Source organism: Cibotium barometz, chromosome 45, assembly GCF_041138505.1.
Source record: "Cibotium barometz isolate CiBa-2024 chromosome 45, ASM4113850v1, whole genome shotgun sequence".
Lineage (NCBI taxonomy): Eukaryota > Viridiplantae > Streptophyta > Polypodiopsida > Cyatheales > Cibotiaceae > Cibotium > Cibotium barometz.
The window spans coordinates 28,012,577-28,036,145 of NC_141090.1; the positions used below are offsets into that span (position 1 = coordinate 28,012,577).

At 40.2% G+C, this 23,569-nt stretch overlaps 2 protein-coding genes across 2 annotated transcripts in view; both read left to right on the top strand.

The window, feature by feature from the left end:
* The window catches only part of LOC147612596 (uncharacterized), a 171,645-nt gene extending 165,519 nt beyond the window's left edge, over positions 1-6,126 (top strand). Inside the window, exon 7 of the mRNA XM_086783536.1 lies at positions 5,870-6,126. Coding sequence (XP_086639662.1) covers positions 5,870-6,043 — 174 coding nt within the window. The 3' untranslated portion in view covers positions 6,044-6,126. The remainder of the gene's footprint in view (positions 1-5,869) is intronic.
* Positions 513-2,318, top strand: LOC147612598 (uncharacterized). The gene is made up of 2 exons (XM_086782868.1): positions 513-1,771; positions 1,893-2,318. Exons 1-2 carry the CDS (start codon positions 968-970, stop codon positions 2,316-2,318), a joined length of 1,230 nt encoding a protein of 409 aa, XP_086638994.1. The 5' UTR covers positions 513-967.
* Positions 6,127-23,569: the final 17,443 nt, after the last annotated feature.

The following is a 23,569-nucleotide window of genomic DNA, read 5'->3' on the forward strand; positions in this document are numbered from 1 at the left end:
AGCAAGGGGGACTTCCTTGCATGGTGCAACTTGCCCCCCCACCTTTCCAAGATGTTGGAGAAGCCTAGTAACTCCACTTGTGTATTGTTTGCCACAATACTTAAAGTCCACCTATATGACTTGGACTTTCCATCGGCTTTCTCTACATGGATAGCATGCACATTGAAGGCTTCATTCTTCTCCCTCGTCATTGTAATAGCGAGAGAGAAGCTAGAAGATTCAAGAGATGGATAGGCTTGAGAGAGAGAGAGAGAGAGAGAGAGAGAGAGAGAGGCTTGAGAAAATGAGAGAGTGAGGCTTGAGTCTTGATCTTGAGAGAGAGAGAGCCTAAAGGCTTGAGAGAGAGAGAGGCTTGAGAGATGGCCTATGGGGGAGAGAGTGGCTTGAAAGTTGAGAGTTGAGAGAAAGAGCGAGAAAGAGAGAGAGAGGGGGGCTTGATGGTCACTTGAGCAAGACTCAAGAGAGAGGGGGGGGGGGGGGGGGCTTGATGGTCACTTGAGTCTTGACTCTTGAGTAATCAAAGCCTTGAGAGAAGCTTAGGGGGTGGGCATTTTATAGGAATGTTCAATGGGCCATGGCCCATGGCCCATGGCAATGGGCCAAGCAAAGGCCTAAACACATGTGACATGTGACATGTCACATGGGCCACAAAGCAAGCCAAAAACGGCCCTTAAAAGGGTCATAAAACGGCTACAAAACGGCGCAAGAAACGGGTAGCGCAACGGCTATAAACGGCTAATTGTACCGTACGATATGTACCGTACGACTCGTACCGTACGAACCAGTTCGTACCTGTACGAGAAACAACTATGCTACTATTATAAGCAAGCTCAATCTGTGGAAGATACCTTTCCCACTCAGAACGTCTCTTGGAGACATACGACCTTGTCTTCCATACATAGTTGTTTCTCGTACCGGTACGAACTGGTACGGCACGATACCGTATGGTACGATTAGCCGTTTATAGATGTGGCTCCTATTGGAGCGCCTCCACGATGTGAGATCCTCCCTTCGCCAAACAGTTGTCTCCACAATGTGGAATGTGTGGGATGAGCGAGAATTGGCGGAGGCCAAAGCCATGCAGCGGCTTTGCCTAAAGGAGGAGTTTTGGCAGTCGGTCCACACTATTGTCATTGCGGTCACGTCCTTCTATAGAGTATTGCGGATGACGGACATGGAGGGAGCCACCATGGGCCTTCTCGTTCACTTCATGAGAGATGCCATAGCAAAGTTGCGCGCTTCTCCTTCCATCGACGAGGAGAAGCGCGATGGTATGTTGGCCATTGTGGAGAAGAGATGGAAGTGGATGCGAAGACCTATCCATGGTCTTGCCGCTTTATTGCATCCGGTTTACAAATCACCCGGCCTCTTCACCAACGTGGAGCTACTTGAAGCCCGAGATGCTTACTTGCCCAAAGCATTGCCGGAGGATCGCCATGGGAAGTTCCTTGAGAAGCTCATAAGTTACAATGACCAAAGGGGAGGAGCCGCGTTTGCATCTACTACCTGTTGGAAGAGGGAATCCCTTGTGAAGCCCCTCTTTTGGTGGGAGACATTTGGGTATGCGCTCTCAAGCCTCCAAAAGGTGGCTTTGAGAATCCTAGCTCAGGATTGCTCTTCGGGTGCATGTGAGAGGAACTGGAGTTCCTACTCACTTGTACACACGAAGTTACGCAATCGCTTGAGCACGCAACAGTTAGAGCGGCTAGTGTATTGCCGGGCTAACTTGCGCATGGTGCGCGCAATGCAAAAGATGGAATCGGCAAGACAGGTATAAGTTACAACTTATAAGTTATAAGTTATAAGTATTCAAATTTCAAACTTCAATGTTTATTGAAATTTGAAACTAAATTCTAATACATTGCTTGTCACTTGATCATTGTACAATGTAGGTGAATGTGGATGCATTCAAGCTCACAGGGGGCACTCTTGAGAGTGTAAACAAAGTGCAAGATGAGGAGGAGAGGATCTATGTAGAGATCTATCGAGAGCTCGAGTCGTTTGATCGACGACCTACTCGCACTCGTCGTGGGCGTGGAGGTAGTGACAGAGGAGTGCAAGTAGGAAGCCGTGGATGCACGGTTCGTGGTGCTTCCAGGGACATAGTGCATACCTATGTGCGGTGTGGTTCGGGTAGCTCCACACGCGCTCTTGCAGATGAGGATGCTCCCTTTGGCTTCTCACATGAGCTTAGAGAGCCCGAGTTCGATGATGAGGGCAACCTTCTTAGCGATGGCGACTTCGGTGAGGCCACTGATGTGTCCTCTTCTCATGAGGATGATTTCAGCGAGAGCTCTGATAGTGATGCCTTTGTCTAGTCTCTCCTTGGGCCTTGGCTCTAGCCTCTCTTTTTGTACTCGCGCCTAGCGCGCATGATCGCATCGCACCTCTATGCTTTATGTACTTTTGTTTGTCACTTCAAACTTGTTTTTAATGATATTTTGGTTTGAAACAACTTCTCTAGACTCTACCCTTCCAAATTGAAATGTCTATGTTTGTAGGTATTCTTTAATAAAAAAAAACCGTATTTTATCGTACGGTATCCCAAAATTTCATATTGTACCGAAAATTCCCGTACTGTATCGTACCATACGGTATCGTACCGTGACAACTATGCTTCCATAGTCTAGTCTTCTCTGTTTGACTACCCAACACAGGATGATCTGAAGATGACATGCTCAAACGTGTTTCCAATTTGGAGAACATTGATTGCTAGAATTGTGCAATGAATTTGGGACGCTTGTCACTGACAATCTACTCGCGTAGTTCATAGAGCTTATAGAATTGCTCCACGAAGAGTTGAGCCAACTTGTGACTCTTTATCCACGACTTGGTAGGAATAAAAGGGATATATCCTTTGCTACCACTGTTGTACCAAACAAAAATTTATTTGTTGCCTTGTCATCAAGCTTGCTTCTCATCTGTTGAGGCACATGGGCATATGCAAGACAACCAGAAACCCTGAAGTAATCAACTTTAGGCTTTTTATCATACCAAGCCTCATATGGAGTGATGGTTTTCAATGCTTTTGTAGGGCATCTGCACAAAACATACGTAACACACATGATTGCCTCCATCCAGAATTTATGAAGCAAACCCTTGCCCTTGACCATACATCTTGCATAGCATATAGTGGCCAGCCCTTATAGAGCATAAGGCCTAGTTGGCCAGCCCTAGGGCATGGACAGGCTGTCGGCCAGGATGTGTTGCAGCCAAATAGACATCATGTGGATGCTGAAATTCAGCAAAATCAATAGCATGTTATGCATGATGATGTAGAAGAGGTTGTGAGAGAAGAGCAGACAGCTCTACAAGAGGCCAGATCAGTCCCTCGTCCGAACTTTGCAAGAGAGCAAACTCTTAGCTCCTCTTAGTAGTAGCAAGACGGGCTGGTTCTAGGAATGACCCGCATCATGCGGATGTTGCTTGGTTGATTAGCTTGTGTGATGTTGATGAGCCAAGCTCGTTTGAAGAAGCTCAAGAACTTGAGCATTGGATGGAAGCTATGTAGGATGAGATGAATCCATACATAAAAATGGCACTTTGGATTTGGTGGATTTGCCTTCTGGCAAGAAGGCAATTGGCACTAAGTGGGTGTACAAAAAATGAAGAGGAAAGCTGATGTTACTGTTGATAGGTACAAGGCAAGGCTTGTGACCAAAGGATATGCATAGCAAAAGGGCATAGACTATGATGAAACTTTTGCACCTACTTCGAGAATGACCACCATGAGATGCATGATTGCATTGGCTGCTTATCATGGTTGGAAAGTACATCAGTTGGATATTAAGATGGCCTTTCTTAATGGGGATTTGCAGGAAGAAGTGTATGTAACTCAACTCATTTGCCTCCTGGCAAGAAGGCAATTGACACTAAGTGGGTGTACAAAATGAAGAGGAAAGCTGATGGTACTGTTGATAGGCACAAGGCAAGGCTTGTGAACAAAGGATATGCACAGCAAAAGGGTGTACACTATGATGAAATTTTTGCATCTACTTCTAGAATGGCCACCATTAGATGCGTGATTGCATTGGCTGTCCATCATGGTTGGAAAGTACATCAATTGGATATTAAGACAGCCTTTCTTAATGGGGATTTGTAGGCAAAAGTGTATGTATCTCAGCCCATTGGATTTGGGTCAAAGGGTGAGGAACGGAAAGTATGTAGATTGAAAAAGGCATTGTATGGCCTTAAAACAAGCTCCCCAGGCTTGGTATGAGAAGGTACATGCTAATTTGACCAGCCAAGGCTATCAAAACAGTCCGAGTGAAAGTACCCTCTATGTCAAGGTGGACGAAGAGGATTTGATTGTGGTCATCCTCTACGTGGATGACATGATTCTCACTGGGACAAATGAGGATAAAACACAATATTCAAGGATGATTTGGAGGTCTCATTTGAGATGTCAGATCTTGACCTATTGCAATTTTTTTGGGCATTCAGTTTATGTAGACACATAGGGCATTGTGCTACTTCAGTCCAAGTACATAAAGGGGTTGTTGGAAAGATTTGAATTTAAGGATTGCAAGCCTCTTTCTACTCTAGTAGAACCCGAACTTAGGTTGAGCATGTATGATGCCTGCAAGAGAGCCTTTTGATAGCACATATTACAGCCAAGTTGTGGGCAAGACCAAACATACTGTGTCTCATTTGAGTAAGTTTATGCACAGTGCAGGGTCAAAGCATTGGCAAGCTGTGAAGCGAGTGTTTTGGTGCTTACACAAGGCACCAAGGATCTTGGATTGTTTTATCCCCGCGCGGGGCTTGCCGCAGGGGGGGGGGGGGGGGGGGGTGAGATATTTACTTGCTTATAGTGATTCAGATTGGGCTGGTGACTATGACACCAGAGTGTCCACAAGTGGGAATTGCTTTTTTCTTGGTAGCTCATGTGTATCTTGGTTGAACAAAAAGCAACCAACTGTGGCCACATCATCTTGTGAAGCTAAGTACAGGGCAGCTTTCACTACTATAGTTAAGTGTGTATGGTTGGGGAGATTGATGGGAGATCTTCATGGGTGTTAGCAAACACCCACTCCCATTCTCATTGACAGTCAAAGTGCTATGACTGTGGCAAGGAATCCAACTTTCCATGCTTGCACGAAGAATATGAGATTCATTATCACTATGTCAAAGAGGTTGCATGCAGGGGAGATCAGCTTGATCTATCGTCCTACACATGACAACATTGTAGATCTGTTTATGAAGGCGTTGCCTCGAGAGAAGTTTAAAGCTTTCCGCAAAGCTTTAGGCGTACTCCAATTTGGAGAGTGATCTACTACCCTATACACGTTCACACTATCACCATAGGGGAGATGTGTAGGATTACACGTGTGGTAGTGACCGTGTGAAAGGGGGCTTACTAGGGGTAACTTTTTCCCTCTACACATTATAGAGGTTTTTTCCCCTTGGACATTTTGTGTCTGGACACCTATACTTTTACATTTCGGGTTTGTACCTAGGGTACTTGTGGTTGTACACATCTTATCACTTCATTCTTGTATATCCACTCATCCCAGCGCTCTATTGCTCCCTACGCTGTGTTCTTACTGTTTTCTGTGTATTTCTGCTGAACATTAGGGATTCTCAGAACCCAACACCTCCCATGCCACCAGCCGTGGTCCACTGAAGTTGGGACACGGTGCGGCTCCCCCGAAGCCACAGATGCATCGAGGGCTTGTTTGCGTCCTCGAGAGAGTAGGGTCAATGAACCACCACCCTAGCCTGGTGGAGTCGGCATGTGCATGTGCATGTGCATGTGTGTGTGTGTGTGTGTGTGTGTGTGTGTGTGTGTGTGTGAGAGAGAGAGAGAGAGAGAGAGAGAGAGAGGCATCATGCCAAAAGGCAGTTTATGACGATTTTTTAATGGCAGGGTGTCGGCATTTTTAATCGGAATGGAACGGTTCGCCCATTTTATGAGAATGAAGGGCATGGAATCTGGTTTCCACCCTCGGTCAGTGACAAAGTTGGTGGTAGTTTATTGCATGTTTCGTGTCATTTGTGGTCAAGTTTAAGGTTTTTGGTGTTAGAATCACCAGTAGGATGAGGTTGTTGCATGTAATATACTTCACAGCCATGAATGAAAAACCCTGGATTGAGTAATAATTTTAAAGATTCTACAATTTTATTACCCTTTTTTAAAAGCTGGACAAGATATTGATATGCGACTAAAGATGCCCATAGAATTGCGCATGCATGCCATCATGAAGAATTTCTATTATCCACGTAGCTTCCAACTCTAACATCAAGCAAAGACAAATCTACAATCCACCTAGGAGCTTGCAGCTCTCAACAATTACATTTCTTCCATTGGATAAAGGATTCAATTTAAGCCTACAAGAAGAATGACAAAAGCACCATCGATGCAAAGTAATAGACATACAAACTCACAAAATATCAAAGCTCATTTGTGCAATAGTAAAGTGGCTTGGAGTGGTAAATCTGCAAGCAGTCTTACAATGCCAATATGGAGTCAATTGAAGGATGCAAGGAGATTGGTTGAAGTGAGAATCTCGACCAATCCACGCTTGATACATTAGTGGACTTGCATAAAATGTGGCTGAAAATTGATTGCGAAGATTACACCCATGCAAACTAGGTGGCTTGTGGTTACTGGACCAGGCCCATACCGTAGTTGTGCTGCTTCAACTAGGACAATTCCCCTAAGCTGGAGGCTCTCAACTATAGTTGTATAGCTTCGACTAGGTTTGCAGCACTTCAAAACTCACAGCCGAAGCGAAGCATCATGCGACTCTGAAATGCATAAGCAGCACCTCCTCCGTGGATAAGCATTTTAGTGCTCAATGAATTCCTACCTCATGGAATGTACTACCATGTGCTTTTATTGTTTTATTTACCTTGAGCATAACTAGCATTCGCTTTGGACTCTTTTATGTTGTATTCCGAAGTATGCTATGGAGATCACTATTAAGGTTTTTGAGAAGTCAAAATTGTGAATGGTGGCTTGGTAAGAGCTTTGCCATTGCTAGTAGTGCCATCAAAAGAATTTGGATGTTCCTTATGGTGCTTCTTCATCCAGCATTAAAGGTGCAGCAGTAGTAGTACGACAACATCCAAGGTCTACAAAGCTTGCAATATAAGTTTTGTGAGTCTTATTAAACCATTTTTATAACCGTTCTCTAATACAAAAATGTGATTGGATCTTTTGCCATAGATTGTTCTCGACTGTTGAGACTCTTATTAGATCTTCCGTCATAGCATGGTGCATCCAAATTCTTGTTGGTGGAGGCCAACATAGTATCTCCATAACAAATGTAAAGTTTACCATAGGCTTGCTTTTGTTGCAGGTAGTACAAAGCAATTGTTTGCATTTTAGCCTAGAAAAATACTACCCCCTTGCCTTCTCTCTCTCTCTCTCTCTCTCTCTCTCTCTCTCTCTCCAACAAAGGGGCTCTCTCTCTATCTCTCCCTCTCTCTCCAACAAAGGGGAACATCTTACAAAGTAATTATTGTCTTCTTCTCCCCCCTCCTCTCTCTCCAACAAAGGCTATCAAATAAATTTGTCTTTCTTTTATTATACGTGTATTTATGTGTGTGCGCAAAGAATCTAGGACCTAGATGTTAAATGCTTCACGTGTCCATCTACGATCTTCATCTACTCTCGCTAGGTACTTGATGCTTCTTTAGACTATCTGTGATTGGGCTTATAGATATGACTTCATGTGTAACATGCTTCGTCTCTCAAGAAGTATAGTACCATCTATGAATTGATGCAAGATTTAGGATGTCTTCAAGCTTTTGGTTAGTCAAAGAAAGATCAGTACATCCTCCACACACATACACACATCCTTTTTGCAATTTCAATGGCTAAGATTGTTTTACAAGATGCCTAATATCATGGATTTAATAAATGTAATTTGATTATTTTCATCTTTTTTTGAATTGATGGCTAAATGATTGCAAGTCACTTTGTGTAAGTGTGTATAATCAAAACACTGGATTATAGAGTGTGCACAATTAAAACACCATCTTTGTGGTCGTGGGTTTGATTGTCATTGGAGTTACTAGTTTGGAGTGTCAGTGTACTAAGGGTGAGGCCATTGTTGAATGGGGCCCCTGCCTTGTTGTATGCGAGCGTATTTGAGAGAAGGGCTGGAAGCAACACTTGTCTTGGTGCAGGAGGGGATGAGGCACTTATGTTAAGGTGTGATTACGCTAATTCAAGCACTGATTAAAGGGTGTTTATGAGATATGGGGTCAATTCAACATTGGATTCAAATTGAACCAAGAGCTAGATTAGGGCTGTGAATTCAATGGGCGATTATTATTTGCTGGATCGAAGAGTGACTAAGCGCTTCATTGGCTTGTTTAGGGAGCTGGAGCTATATAGAAAGATTAAGTTCTCAATTCAAGTGAATTAAATTGTTGATTATGGCTTGAATTAGGGTTTAAGTAGGGCCTTGTGGCACAATTTAAGCTTGAATTAGGGTGCTTCGTGGGGGTGATTAAGGGGCTTTATGAAGGGCTCAATATCCTTGTCTGCACTTGATCCGTCCCTTCTTGAAAGCTCTTTGGTGCCAGTTTTTCATCCTCTCACGTGTTTCATATTGTCACCTCTAGTTTTCCCTTTTTCTAGGCGAGAGCGAAAATGCTAGGATGGTCTCTCTTTGTGGCTGTGGGTTTGCGTTGGGTTTTGAAATTCTTTAATGAGGGCGATAGACTGTCAACTTTTCTTCTTTACGGGCTACTCAAACTTTGTCTAATTCTATATGCTTCCGTTTGAGTTTTGCATTGGGGCTAGTTCTTCTGCAATCCATATATTGATACCTTTGAGTATCTTGGACTGTTTGAGAAGCTCAATCTTCTTCAAAGCTTAGAATTTATTGCATAATTGCCTCGTGCACTTTACAGTAGATCGCATAACTGGCATGGCTTTAGCTAATTTATTATAACACTTCGCAAAAAATACTAAGTGAATAGGGCCTTTTGAGGATTTGCCAAAAATCTGTTGAGAAGTTACGAAGGTGTGCACATAATGCAGCAAGCATTCTTCAAAATTGTTCCAAAACAGCACATGAACTGTGCTGCAAGAAATGCAGAGCTGGGTGATGGAAAAATGAAGTAGACAGAGGAAAAGAGTGAGAGAGAGAGAGGGGGGATATCATGGGAGGAAAAGAGAGAGCCTGAAGAGGTCAAACATGCCAAAATAGCAACATTCTTGTAGATTTCTCTCTACATTCATAAAACCTTTACAAAGCCATTAATCATGGAGGCATATAGCGGTATATTATATATAAAAACCAATTGAAATAATGGAAAACAAGAATTTAGTGCTCTATTCTATTCACTCAAATTTGTGACTAATTAACCCAAGCTTTTGACCTTCTTTACTCCACAAGTCCACAAATCGGTAGCCATGCACCCCTTTCTCCTCCCCTTCCTTCCTTACCGTCATGGTCATGGGTCGTTTGGGAAGGACGATCTCAACCACTAAATCAAAACACTTTATTTTAGGGAATCCAAATCTCTTACATTTAAATGTCAACATCTATTTCCCCCTCCTCCATCCCTCCACACGTCCTCATCCTTCTCCTCCTCTACCATGTCCCTCTCATGCATTGCACCCCTCCTCCCCCTTCAGTCTCATCTCCTCATAGTCTCGATCCTTTATGCTGAGCATCAAAGATACATGAAATGGGAGAGAGCATTAGTCCTTTTCTCATTCCTGCATTGCCTTCTCTTCGTCGGTATCCTCCTCACCAAACATTTCAACTTGACAAGCGAGCAGTTGGTTAAGAAATGTATGTAGGTTTCAACATGCACAAACGGTTAGCTCACATATAAAAGGGGGATGGGGCTAGATGTAGCAATATAAGGGAGAGAGACAGAAGAGAGTAGAGCCTAATCTCCTTGGAAGAGAGAGGCTCAATCTTGCTTAGCTACAATTGGCCGAGAGAGAGAGAGAGAGAAATGAAATGAAATGATATATTAATGTCTTCAGAAGGCCAAAATGACCTATGAGACCAAAAAGGTTACAACAATTGGTGGATCTGATACAATGTCTGTGTAAGGAAAGCTAAAAACAACTAAACAACTAACTGAAACTGAAACAACTATGAGGAAAAGTACGATACTAGGAGGTCCTAATGGATAACATATGGGAGGAAAACTCCAGCAACAAAGGTAAGCATCATACACATCACTATCCGAAGATGTCTCTCATCGGTCGATGGCGGATATCCTCAATGTCCTCCATGGTGAGTACTCTGACTGGACGTCTCCCATGCCGTGTTAGTATGGTCCTGATCCTCTGTTGTAGTCTCCGCCGGTGTCGAGATGGGCCTCTCATCTTGGGGCGCCTGGACCGCCCTAGCTCTATAGCCCGATCAATCAGTGAAGTAGAAGAAGAAGAAGAAGAAGAAGAAGTAGAAGCCCTTTTAACGTCGTAGGAACAATCCGAAGAGACCAAATATGATCTATCCAATGGGAGTGAGATTCGAATACAAGACTTGTTGAGAGAGAGAGAGAGAGAGAGAGAGAGAGAGAGAGAGAGAGTGGATGCTTGGTCCTACTTAACCAAAGTCGGAACTAGAATCAGCCTCCATGTGAGAAGGAAAAGAGTTCAGACAAATATGCATTCTATCTTAGAAGCCATTGAAACACTTGAAACAATAGAGTGAAACAACTTGGAAAGATAATGCGTGAAGACTCGAAATTACTTGCTTGAGTATCTTGGACTGTTTGAGAAGCTCAATCTTCTTCAAAGCTTAGACTTTATTGCATAACTGCCTTGTGCACTTTACAGTAGATCGCATAATTGGCATGGCTTTAGCTAAATTATTAGAACACTTTGCAAAAAATACTAAGTGAATAGGGCCTTTTGAGGATTGAGGATTCGCCATCGAGAAGAGCTGGGTGATGGAAAAATGAAGTAGATAGAGGAAAAGAGTGAGAGAGAGAGAGGGGGGATATCATGGAAAAATGTAGATAGAGGAAAAGAGAGAGGTCAAACATGCCAAAATAGCAACATTCTTGTAGATTCCTCTCTACATTCATAAAACCTTTACAAAGCCATTAATCATGGAGGCATATAGCGGTATATTATATATGAAAACCAATTGAAATAATGGAAAACAAGAATTTAGTGCTCTATTCTATTCACTCAAATTTGTGACTAATTAACCCAAGCTTTTGACCTTCTTTACTCCACAAGTCCACAAATCGGTAGCCATGCACCCCTTTCTCCTCCCCTTCCTTCCTTACCATCATGGTCATGGGTTGTTTGGGAAGGACGATCTCAACCACTAAATCAAAACACTTTATTTCAGGGAATCCAAATCTCTTACATTTAAATGTCAACATCTATTTCCCCCTCCTCCATCCCTCCACACCTCCTCATCCTTCTCCTCCTCTACCATGTCCCTCTCATGCATTGCACCCCTCCTCCCCCTTCAGTCTCATCTCCTCCTAGTCTCGATCCTTTATGCTGAGCATCAAAGATACATGAAATGGGAAAGAGCATTAGTCCTTTTCTCATTCCTGCATTGCCTTCTCTTCGTCGGTATCCTCCTCACCAAACATTTCAACTTGACAAGTGAGCAGTTGGTTAAGAAATGTATGTAGGTTTCAACATGCACAAACGGTTAGCTCACGTATAAAAGGGGGATGGGGATAGATGTAGCAATATAAGGGAGAGAGACAGAAGAGAGTAGAGCCTAATCTCCTTTAAAGAGAGAGGCTCAATCTTGCTTAGCTACAATTGGTCGAGAGAGAGAGAGAGAGAGAGAGAGAGAGAGAGAGAGAGAGAGAGAGAGAGAGAGAGAGAGAGAGAGAGAGAGAGAGAGAGTGGAGGCTTGGTCCTACTTAACCAAAGTCGGAACTAGAATCAGCCTCCATATGAGAAGGAAAAGAGTTCAGACAAATATGCATTCTATCTTAGAAGCCATTGAAACACTTGAAACAATAGAGTGAAACAACTTGGAAAGATAATGCGTGGAGACTCGAAATTACTTGCTTGAGTATCTTGGACTGTTTGAGAAGCTCAATCTTCTTCAAAGCTTAGACTTTATTGCATAACTGCCTTGTGCACTTTACAGTAGATCGCATAATTGGCATGGCTTTAGCTAATTTATTAAAACACTTTGCAAAAAATACTAAGTGAATAGGGCCTTTTGAGGATTGAGGATTCACCATCGAGAAGCTACGAAGGTGTGCACATAATGCAGCAAGCATCCTTCAAAATTGTTCCAAAACAGCACATGAAGTGTGCTGCAAGAAATGCAGAGCTGGGTGATGGAAAAATGAAGTAGACAGAGGAAAAGAGTGAGAGAGAGAGAGGGGGGATATCATGGAAAAATGTAGATAGAGGAAAAGAGAGAGGTCAAACATGCCAAAATAGCAACATTCTTGTAGATTCCTCTCTACATTCATAAAACCTTTACAAAGCCATTAATCATGGAGGCATATAGCGGTATATTATATATGAAAACCAATTGAAATAATGGAAAACAAGAATTTAGTGCTCTATTCTATTCACTCAAATTTGTGTCTAATTAACCCAAGCTTTTGACCTTCTTTACTCCACAAGTCCACAAATCGGTAGCCATGCACCCCTTTCTCCTCCCCTTCCTTCCTTACCGTCATGGTCATGGGTCGTTTGGGAAGGACGATCTCAACCACTAAATCAAAACACTTTATTTCAGGGAATCCAAATCTCTTACATTTAAATGTCAACATCTATTTCCCCCTCCTCCATCCCTCCACACCTCCTCATCCTTCTCCTCCTCTACCATGTCCCTCTCATGCATTGCACCCCTCCTCCCCCTTCAGTCTCATCTCCTCCTAGTCTCGATCCTTTATGCTGAGCATCAAAGATACATGAAATGGGAGAGAGCATTAGTCCTTTTCTCATTCCTGCATTGCCTTCTCTTCGCGGTATCCTCCTCACCAAACATTTCAACTTGACAAGCGATTAGTTGGTTAAGAAATGTATGTAGGCTTCAACATGCACAAACGATTAGCTCACGTATAAAAGGGGGATGGGGCTAGATGTAGCAATATAAGGGAGAGAGACAGAAGAGAGTAGAGCCTAAGCTCCTTGGAAGAGAGAGGCTCGAGACCAAATATGATCTATCCAATGGGAGTGAGATTCGAATACAAGACATGTTGAGAGAGAGAGAGAGAGAGAGAGAGAGAGAGAGAGAGAGAGAGAGAGAGAGAGAGGAGGCTTGGTCTTACTTAACTAAAGTCGGAACTAGAATCAGCCTCCATGTGAGGAGGAAAAGAGTTCAGACAAATATGCATTCTATCTTAGAAGCCATTGAAACACTTGAAACAATAGAGTGAAACAGCTTGGAAAGATAATGCGTGAAGACTCGAAATTACTTGCTTGCTTGGTTTCTTCATAAAAGGGTTATGTATTTATAGCTTTAAAGAAGGCACTCAAATCCAAAATCCAAAATCTTATCCTCAAATTGCTACCTACAATTAAGTTCTAAAATCTCTCCAATTCCTCTAACTTCTCCACTTACTTCTTCTACTCACACCAACTAAACTAATTATTCCACTTGCTTTCACCTCACATGCTTGAGGGCATACCATGCCAAGTGGTTGACTCTCTTGCCACATGATCGACCCTAGTATAAATTCAAGTGCTTGAGAACATACCATGTGAAGTTCTTGCCATATGATCCTAGTCTAAGCATCAATGTGTGGAACTCCATGACCTTCATTGGTTAGAAAACACCATCTTTCTCTTCACATACAAGTTCTTTACAATACTATCTGCAACATCATCAAAGGCAAGCCACCTCAACTTATGTCTCTATGTGGCCATTACTGGCTCAAATACACCATCTTTCTCTTCATATACAAGTTCTCTAAAACACTATCTGCAACATCATCAGAGGTAACCCACCTCAACCTCTAAAAATTTTAAGGCATCTTTTAGCCAGGATAGACAACTCAAACACAATAACATGTGTCAATACACATGGATACCCAACAAATTTTTTTATCTCTATAAAGTGGAGAGCACTTCCTTTTAGACAACATTGTCTCGACAAAGCATATATGTATGCCTCATAGTGTGTCCCATTTAAACAGGTCCCAAATTAGAAGCTCAAGAAGATCACCATTATTGACCAATGATGGCCAACAATATAGAAGAAAATTTCCAAAGAAGTTAGTGATGAAGCCACCTTTTCAATGAAGTTTTTGATGAAGCCGTCTTTCTTCTTCTTCTCTTCCTCCATGAGTCCTGGGTATAACATTGATTGAAAAATGTATACCAATAGAAGGATGAAGTAGTCCACCTAAGAGACAAGAATGAGAAATTTATACCAGCTCTTATATAAATGAGAATCCATCCATCAAATAAATTTTGGGAAAGAAATTTTCCCATTAAAGTGCAAGTGCTTCCACATTTTTATAAATGTTCTTATAAAAGCAAGAATTGATTGATCCATGATAAAATCAATGTAAGAATGTATGTAATTAAGCTCCATCAATCATGTAAATCTCATTAAAATAATTAATTTGCATCTCCCCAATTTCTTCTATGAAATCTCAATTTTTACAAAAGTGCACCTTATTGCAAAGTTGATTTCTCCACTTCCAAGCTCAAACTTTATAAATAGATCTCAATATCCTCTACAACTTTCTAAAAAAAACGAGTGAAACTTGTCATTGTTTTTAGAGCAACAAGCCCTTCTTTGGTCACCTATTTTGTGCTACTACTCGAAAGTTATAGTAGCCACTATTAAGCTCGATTCTCACTAATCATTAGAAATTTAGAGCTAAACATTTGTGAGAATATTAGCCATAGCATGAATAATACCCACTTAAAGTAGTTTTAAAATATCTATCCCAGATCAAGAGAATTTACAGTTTTCATACTGAACATTTTGTGAGCTACACTAGGAAAGAAAATAACACATATCTATCCCCCAGATCAAGAGAATTTACAGTTTTCATACTGAACATTTTGTGAGCTACACTAGGAAAGAAAATAACACATATCTATCCCAGACCAAGAGACTTTATAGTTTTCATATTGAACATTTTGTGAGCTACACTAGGAAAGAAAATAACACATATAGCTTTTCTAAAGCCTAAGCACTAACGTAACTTCCAATACCATGATAAAGTTCTTTGTGGGTGGAGGTGTGAGAGATATCGAATCAAATTAGAAGCATTAAAAAACTTGAAACAATAGAGTCAAACAAGTTGGAAAGATACTATGTGAAGACTCTAAATTACTTACATGCATAATTTCTTCATAAAAAGCTTACATATTTATTACTTGAGAGAAGGCGATCAAATCTAAAATCTTATACTCAAATTGTTATGTATAAGAAAGTCTTAAAATCTCTCCAATTCCTCTAACTTCTCCTACTCACATGAGCCGCTAACAAGACTGCTATCAAATGACAAGCACCGCAAAGCAATTTAAAGGAATCAAAAGCATTGCAAAGTAGTTTAAAGTACCAAAAGCACATAAAAGCAGCCAACTGCTTTAAAGCAGTGACAAGCCTTGGAAAACAGTTCAAGTACCAAAACACATGAAAGCAGCAAACTGCTTTAAATCCTTGTAAAAGCACAAAAAAGCACTAAAAAGCACATGAAAGTAGCCATCTGCTTTAAAGTAGTGGTAAGCAATGCAAAGCTATTCAAAGCACACGAAAGTAGGAAACTAAAGCACTTCAATAAAAAACACTTAAAAGCAGTCAACTGCTTGTCACTGCTTTAAAGCAGTGAGTGACAAGCATTGCAAAACGATTAAAAAGCACTTGAAAGTAGCCAATTGCTGTAATGCAGTTAAAAGCACATGAAAGCAGGCAACTACTTTAATGCAATTAAAAGCACTACAAAGTAGGCAACTGCTTTCAGCAATTTAAAGCACTACAAAGTAGTTAAAAGCACATGAAAAGCAACCAACTAGCACTGCAAAGAAGTTAAAATCACATGAAAGTAGACAACCACTTTAAAGTAGTTTAAATGACTTCAAAGCAGTTAAAAGCACTTAAAAGTAACCAACGAGTAAACACTGCAAAGCAATCAAAAGCACTTAAAAGTAGCCAACTAGTAAACACTGCAAAGCAGTTAAAAGCACATAAAAGATGCAAGCACTTTAAAGTAGTTTCAAGCACTTCAAAGTAGTTAAAATCACATGAAAAGCACTTAAAAGTAGCCAACTACTTTGAAGTAGGACAAGCATTGCAAAGCCCTTAAATGCACACATGAAGGTAGCCAACTGCTTTAAAGAAGTTTAAAGAACTTAGCGCATGAAAAGCACTTAAAAGCAGCCTACTGCTTTGAAGAAATGACAAGCATTGCAAAGCACTTCAATCCACATAAAAGTAGCCAATTGCTCTTTAAAGTAGTTTAAGCTATGGGCAAAAACACATTTCTTTCATGTTTCTTGAATAATGAATGAGCCCTTTGGCCAAAAGTTTTATTAGCCAGCCAATCATGATATTTTCTCACTTTATGCTAACGAACTTGAAGCTATTGTTTTCCTCACTTGTTGCAAATATCCTCTAAATCTTGTAAACTCTTCTGTATCCAACGAATAAGTGGTGAGTTCTCTCGCAAAGAGTTTTATTAGGCCCATTGTGACTCTCCTATACTTAAGCTATAGAACTTGAAGGTATTGCTTGCTACATAGTTTTTTGGGTTTTTATTTGGAAAAATAGGTTACATTGTTGCAACATTTTGTTGATCTCTACGGAGTGGTTCTATGAAACTCTAGTAGTGGGGACATATAGCTCAACTAGGATTTGTGTACTTAATGCAATGCTTTGATTTTGTAAATGAAGAATATTTTTAAAAGCGCATCTTCAAGTATGGATCTTGTGCACTAGTATGACACTATGCTCGAGCTTGTCATTTTGAGGGCCTAAACTCTTAGATTTCCTTCTTCAAAGTAAACTCGACCCATTCTCGAAATTGTGCCAAAAACTTGAAAATCTCCCAAAATTCCTGAATTTGAATTCTGCTTTGAAGTGCTTTAAACTACGTCAAAGAAATTGGCTACTTTCATGTGCTTTTAATTGCTTTGCAATGCTTCACACATTGCTTCACCACACTTGGCTTCCTTCAAGTGCTTTTCATGTACATCATATTCACATCCATTCAGATATCATCACATCACATTCACATCCATTCACATCTCAACGTATCCATTCACATCTCATCACATTCATTCATATCTCATCACACCCATTCACATCTCATCACACCCATTCACATCTCATCACATCCATTCACATCTATCAGACCCATTCACATTCATCACATTCATTGCATCCACATCACATCACATACATTCCATCCACATCTATCCTTAGCACATCACATTCATTCCATCCATATCACATCACATCACATCCACATCTATCCATATCTCATCACATCCATTCACATCTTATCACATTCATCCACATCCATCCATCCACATCTATCCACATCCATCCACTCATTCACATTCACATCTATGCACATCCATCCATTCATCCACATCCATCCATCCACATCTATCCACATCCATCCACTCATTCACATTCACATCTATGCACATCCATCCATTCATTCACATGCACATCTATCACTTCACAACTCATTCTCATCCATTTACGTGACATCACACCCATTCACATATCATCACATCTCATTCACATCTCATCACATCCACATCCACATCCATTTACATCACATCACATCCACATCCACATCCATTTACATCACATAACATCTCATCACATCCACATCCACATCCATTTACATCACATCACATCTCATCGACATCTTATCACATCCACATCCACAACCATTTACATCACATCACATCTCATCCACATCTCATCACATCCACTCACATCTTATCACATCGCATTCACATCTTATCACATCACATTCATATCTTATCATATCACATTTACATCTTATCACATCACGTTTACATCTCCTCTTATAACATTCACATCTCATCTACTCACATCGCATCCATTTACATCCTGTCACATTCATTCAGCTCTACATCACATCTTATTACATCCACTTTTACTACTGTTTTCTACTTTCGATATCGATGGGACATTTCTAAGTTTCTGCCAATTGCTTGGCCTAGTTAAAGGTACTTTTTCTCGATGGATATTTTCATATTCTTTCTCAAATTTCTCAAGTGAAATATATTTAATATTTTTCTTTTGAGCAAAAGATTCATGGGATTTACAAAAATCAATTGTACCCATATTTCCCAATAAAATTAATAATGCTCAAAATTCCACTTTTGATAAATACTCATAATTTGAATTATGCCAAAAATCCCTCTTTTACCATTTGATTACTTGGATCTCAATTATCATGGGAATTTCTTTTTTTGCATAAAAATAAATTTACCAAAATTTACTCTTTTCTCATAATCAATTAATTATGCATAATTATAAAAAAAATTATTTCTCATGATTATGATGAAAATCATTCTTTTTGCATAGGATGTCCAATACTAGAATATGGTAGGAAGTCCTCTTTTATCATTATGCATAAAAATACGATACGTATTATTTTCTGAAACTTTTGCCATAGCTTCGCTGCTATTATTGATAATTCTCAATTTTTTTTGTAAAGAATAAAAGCTTGTAAATGAAAATATGATAGTAGTTCCTCTTTTATGCATAAAATTAAACTATGAATTTAAATCATAATTTTAACCATGATCATAAATTAATTATGATTATCCCACTACATTAAGCTAATTCCATTATTTCTCTTTTCCCAAATTGATAGGATAATCTATTTCTCATTTAGAATCAATCAAAGTAGTTTTTAACTACTTATAAATAAGCTAAAAGAAATAACCATTATTTTGTTGACACAAAATCATAAAAATACCATTTTCTTAATCGCTAGCTTATCAAGCCTACAGTTTAGCTCTGAATTAAGAGACTATCATTGAGAAGCATCCTTTTTCAAGGGATTTATCCATAAAGATGGCTATTCTTTTAGAGAGAGAGATTTACTTAAAGAAAGCATTACAATTTAAGCATAAAGGTTAACTTAATGTTAATTAAGTTAACATTAAACATTAAGAAACCTAGGGAAAGCTTGATTTGAATTAAAACAATTATTTAGAAATCTTCTCAAGCTTGAGAGGGGTTGAGAAGAAGAAAGTCATTGAGATAAATTGGAAAAAACCATAAAAATTGATTTTACCTCCAAGTTTGACTTGATTCTCTAATTACAGTGAAGCCCCCGACTAATCAATTGGTCCACCAAGAGGAGAAGCGCAACTCCAAGAGTTGTTGTAGACAATTCTTCATCTTATGTGAGCATGTACTCATTTTTGGGTATTTTCTTTTATTCTTTTGGATTTATCTCATTCCAACACTTGGATCAATCTAATTGGCACATTGGAACCCTAATTGGACCATAATCCCAAAAATTCCTAAGACCTTAGGCTAAGGTCTCTTATACACATTTTCAATTACTTCCTAATGCACCTTGGAAAGTTCATTTTGAAATTGTGTTTCAGGGGAATCCATTTTAGACACTAGGAGGACTTTTTTATCCAAAGATATCTCAATTTTGGATTATCTCTCTCTAGGCCAAAACAGGGTAAAACAAGATTTTTCTTCTCTTTCAGAGAGGGGAATAATTTCAAGAACATAAGGGGAGGTTCTTACACCTTTACACCTCAATAGCTAGAGGGAGGAATCTTACATCCTACCCCGCTTAAAAAACGAGAGATGTCCTCATCTGGCCAGCTGGAGGTTAAACTCTTTCACCTTAAGATCCAACTGATTCTGGAGCTTCTTATAGTCTGGTCAACCCATACCAAATCTTAGGATAAAGATTCCTTCTATAATAAGAACATACAAAACTCATTATCAGAGAACAATTCATTCTGAACATATAGAACATTCATATCCTTAACACAATAATGGTCCATCATATCGAAAATTCTATCTGAATATTCCCCATGAAAATTTTAGTTATGTAAGTTCTCAACTTGTCATTCCTTAATTAGATCCACTAGGTCAAAGGTCAAACAACAACAATTTGTCAGCACAATCCACTAATGTCATAGTGATTTACTGAAGGTTATAATTGTCTTCCAGTTACTAACATCATCACTGGGGTTCTCCCCATTCATCCTCATTGTGGCTTTGTTCAACTTATCTTCTTTCAATCAGAATTCAGAAATCATCATCTTTAAATAAGAATCCAAATCAATTCATCAATTCTCAACCAAAATTCAAAAATCATATCAACCAGCATTCGAATTCATCGTCTGGATAGCATTTTCGCTTATAACTTCACGGTCTTAGATTTACTCATATATATTGCCAGTAAAGAGTTGCAGTTATTGTTGAGATATCAAGCTCATCCAGTGAGGCAGTGGACACTGATGACCCGCCTGGGGGATAGGTTCCACACTTACACCACTGGCATGGTTGGTAATATCATGGGTGATATGCGGCCAGTGGGATGACATGCTGTGTGACAGCCATTCTAGAGACTGGCATAGTTATGGCGCCAACTCATTTAGTTGGGTTCACACTATAGAGAACCCGTGTATGTATTGGTTGAGTACCTTTCATATTATGTGTACTCTTATCTTTGTATATGGTGTGTTGAGTGTTGAGTGAAGAAGAAGAAGATTTCCAGTCTCTCACCTTGTGTGTTCTCTATTAGGGTTTTGTGAGTGTGTGTGTGCTTGCAAGAGCTCAAGCTCTCTTCCCTCCCTGCATCTTTTCAGTTATACCCACGATATATACGGGTAGTCACTGTCCTTAGAGTTATAAGGTAAATACCACCATATCTAGGCCTCAAGCAAGTCAGGGATTCCATACAATTACGGTACTTCCATCTGAAGACCCAATTTCCAATTAATGGATCTTCATTCTAAATATCAATTTGTATGAATTTCATCACACAATTACAATCTTGTACTTCATAAATTTTTGACATTTCTGGCTTTTCGATTGTTCCACTTTAGCCAAGTCGCTCTGATACCAGCTGAAAGATCCGTACCCCCTCCACGCATCGAATTTTGGGGTGCTAGGTGGAAGTAGCACTTCTTACACCGGGCAAAGCCTCTCACTCGTCGGGGCCTCGCCCACAGATATTCGGACAAGAGACTAATCCCTCGGTTCTTCCAAACCAAACCCGAAAAAACTTCCCACACCCACCAGTAGACATAGGCAATTCCTTTAGGATATTTTATTCTAACCTAGTCAAGGTCTTCACTAACCAAACTAATCTGACCGAACCTGTAAGTCTCATGGTCAGATCAAGGAAGAGACTTGCACTTGGAGCATAGAGTCCAACACTTTTTTCCTCATCAAGAGGCACAATAGACATAGGCGATTCCTTTAACCCAGAAAAACTTCCCACACCCAATAGACATAGGCGATTCCTTTAGGATATTTTATCTAACCTAGTCAAGGTCTTCACTAACCAAACTAATCTGACCAAACCTATAAGTCTCATGGTCAGATCAAGGAAGAGACTTGCACTTCGAGCATAGAGTCCAACGCTTTTTTCCTCATCAAGAGGCACAGCCGTTGATTCTTTTCCATAGAATAAGGGTTATCCTGGATTTACTTCAACTATCGTAATTTAATAGAATTGACTCTCACTTTAGGGATCTATTAGTTCAGCCTAACCCCATCCAACAACCCACCATGGGTTAGAATCCATTTAGGAATTTGTTATGTTTTGCCCTGGGTACCAAGGAAAAGAGTTCTGAGGCCCCCTAGCCGCCGGCGTTTCAAGCAAAGTTCAAGATAGTCACACCACTTACACACCCAATATAAAATTACCTTTTTCACAGATTCAGTTGTCTTTAAAATAATCTTTTAATGAAACCATAGTATCACTGATCATAATCCTCCAAAATATCTAGCTTGAATTCTAATTTCCAATCATTTCTTCATCGGTGTACCTATGGCATCATTAGCACCAAAACGCTCACCATCACCTACTCACTCAGGGGCCTTTTCGATAGTTCCTAGCTCATAGTACCCGAAAATATAATCAAGAATTACATTCATTTCTTCCCAAGTGTACCTATGGCATCATTGGCAGCCAGAACACTCACCACCTGTGCACTTAGGGGCCTTTTTGATAGTTCCTAGCTCATAGTACCTGGAAATATAATCACATAAGAAAGATCCATATGGACTCTCCATTGTTGAAGATCAACAAGATCAACCAACAGCAGATCCATATAAAAGAGCCATGGATTCATCCGTTGAAGACCAGCAAGGCCAATCAACAAAATCCATGCCCCAGTTCAGAAAACAACTCGAACTCCTTGTTCCATTTTCTTCCTCGACGCAGGCGTGGGTATCTTCGGTGACCCAGAGCCCGCCGTCGAGCACCGTGGTCCGTATGGTCAGCACTCTCTAGGCTCTTTCGTAAGTCACCTAGCGCTTCACTCATAGGCCACTTCCTTGGTCCCTCATCCACCGTACACCAAAAGCTCACCATTTAAATTGAACCCAGACTGGTCAAGATCTCGGTCGACCTTGCTACGCGAGACATCCTCCGTTGACTCTCTATCAGTTGTTGCAACTTTATCACTTAGGTCTCCACCACGACCTCATTCACAAGATGGTCAAAATGCTTCCCCAGCATTCTTGACATAAAACAGTCAATTAAAAACAGGTTTCATAAATACTATTTCTAACGAACTCTCATCTTTCCACATTGTTCCACATCATTTCTCGTTATTCCACATTCTTTTACATCAATTCACATTGCTTATTCCACATCCAATCATATGTATTCCCTGAAGGAGGTGGATGCAAGAGAATGAGGGCCAAAATGCAGGAGAGAGCAAAAAACGTCTGTTGTATTGCAGTAGTTGTTTAAAGAAAAAATTCTACAATGTAATGTTATGCACATAACCTAATAGATTAGGTTATGCCTACTAAGCACACCTCTAAGTGCTATCTAGGCCTAAAACAGAGTGCCCCTAGCCTCAGAATGAGATCACATGGGCTATTATTGTTGAAATATACAAGTGAATAGGGTGTGTGTGGGAACAAGCTCTTGGATAGAGGCTGTAAAAGAGGAGATGTAATTGTGAAAGAACCTGTGAAAAGGTTAGGAGAATCTACTGGGAGAGAATAATGGGTAGCATGAGGGAATTTAGGAGTGTGGAGATATTCTGGGAGATATTCAGGGAAAAGAGAAGAGGTGGAGAGAATCAGGCAAGAGGTGGAGATATTCAGGGAGTAAATCATGGAGAAATCAAAGGGATTTGATGCTTGATGTAAACACTATAAATTGAGGCATAGCCCTAATGAGAATTTGCTGGTTTTTGAGTATCCATGCCTACATTAATCTATGTGCTAATTATTCACTAATTATATCTTAATCACTTACTAATCACTTTGTTAATTATGCTGATTCTAGTGTTTGATCCACCATAGCTCATCATTTAGCTCAAATTTTAACATGGTATCAGAGCCATGCCTAGAATCAACCAGATTTATGAGCCCATTAGTGAATTAATTAGGATTAGTAAAATAATTAGCAAAAAGTCAAATTTTTAGTAAGCTTTCACTCTTCCCCTTCACCCCCAGCCAGTGGAGGACTCTAT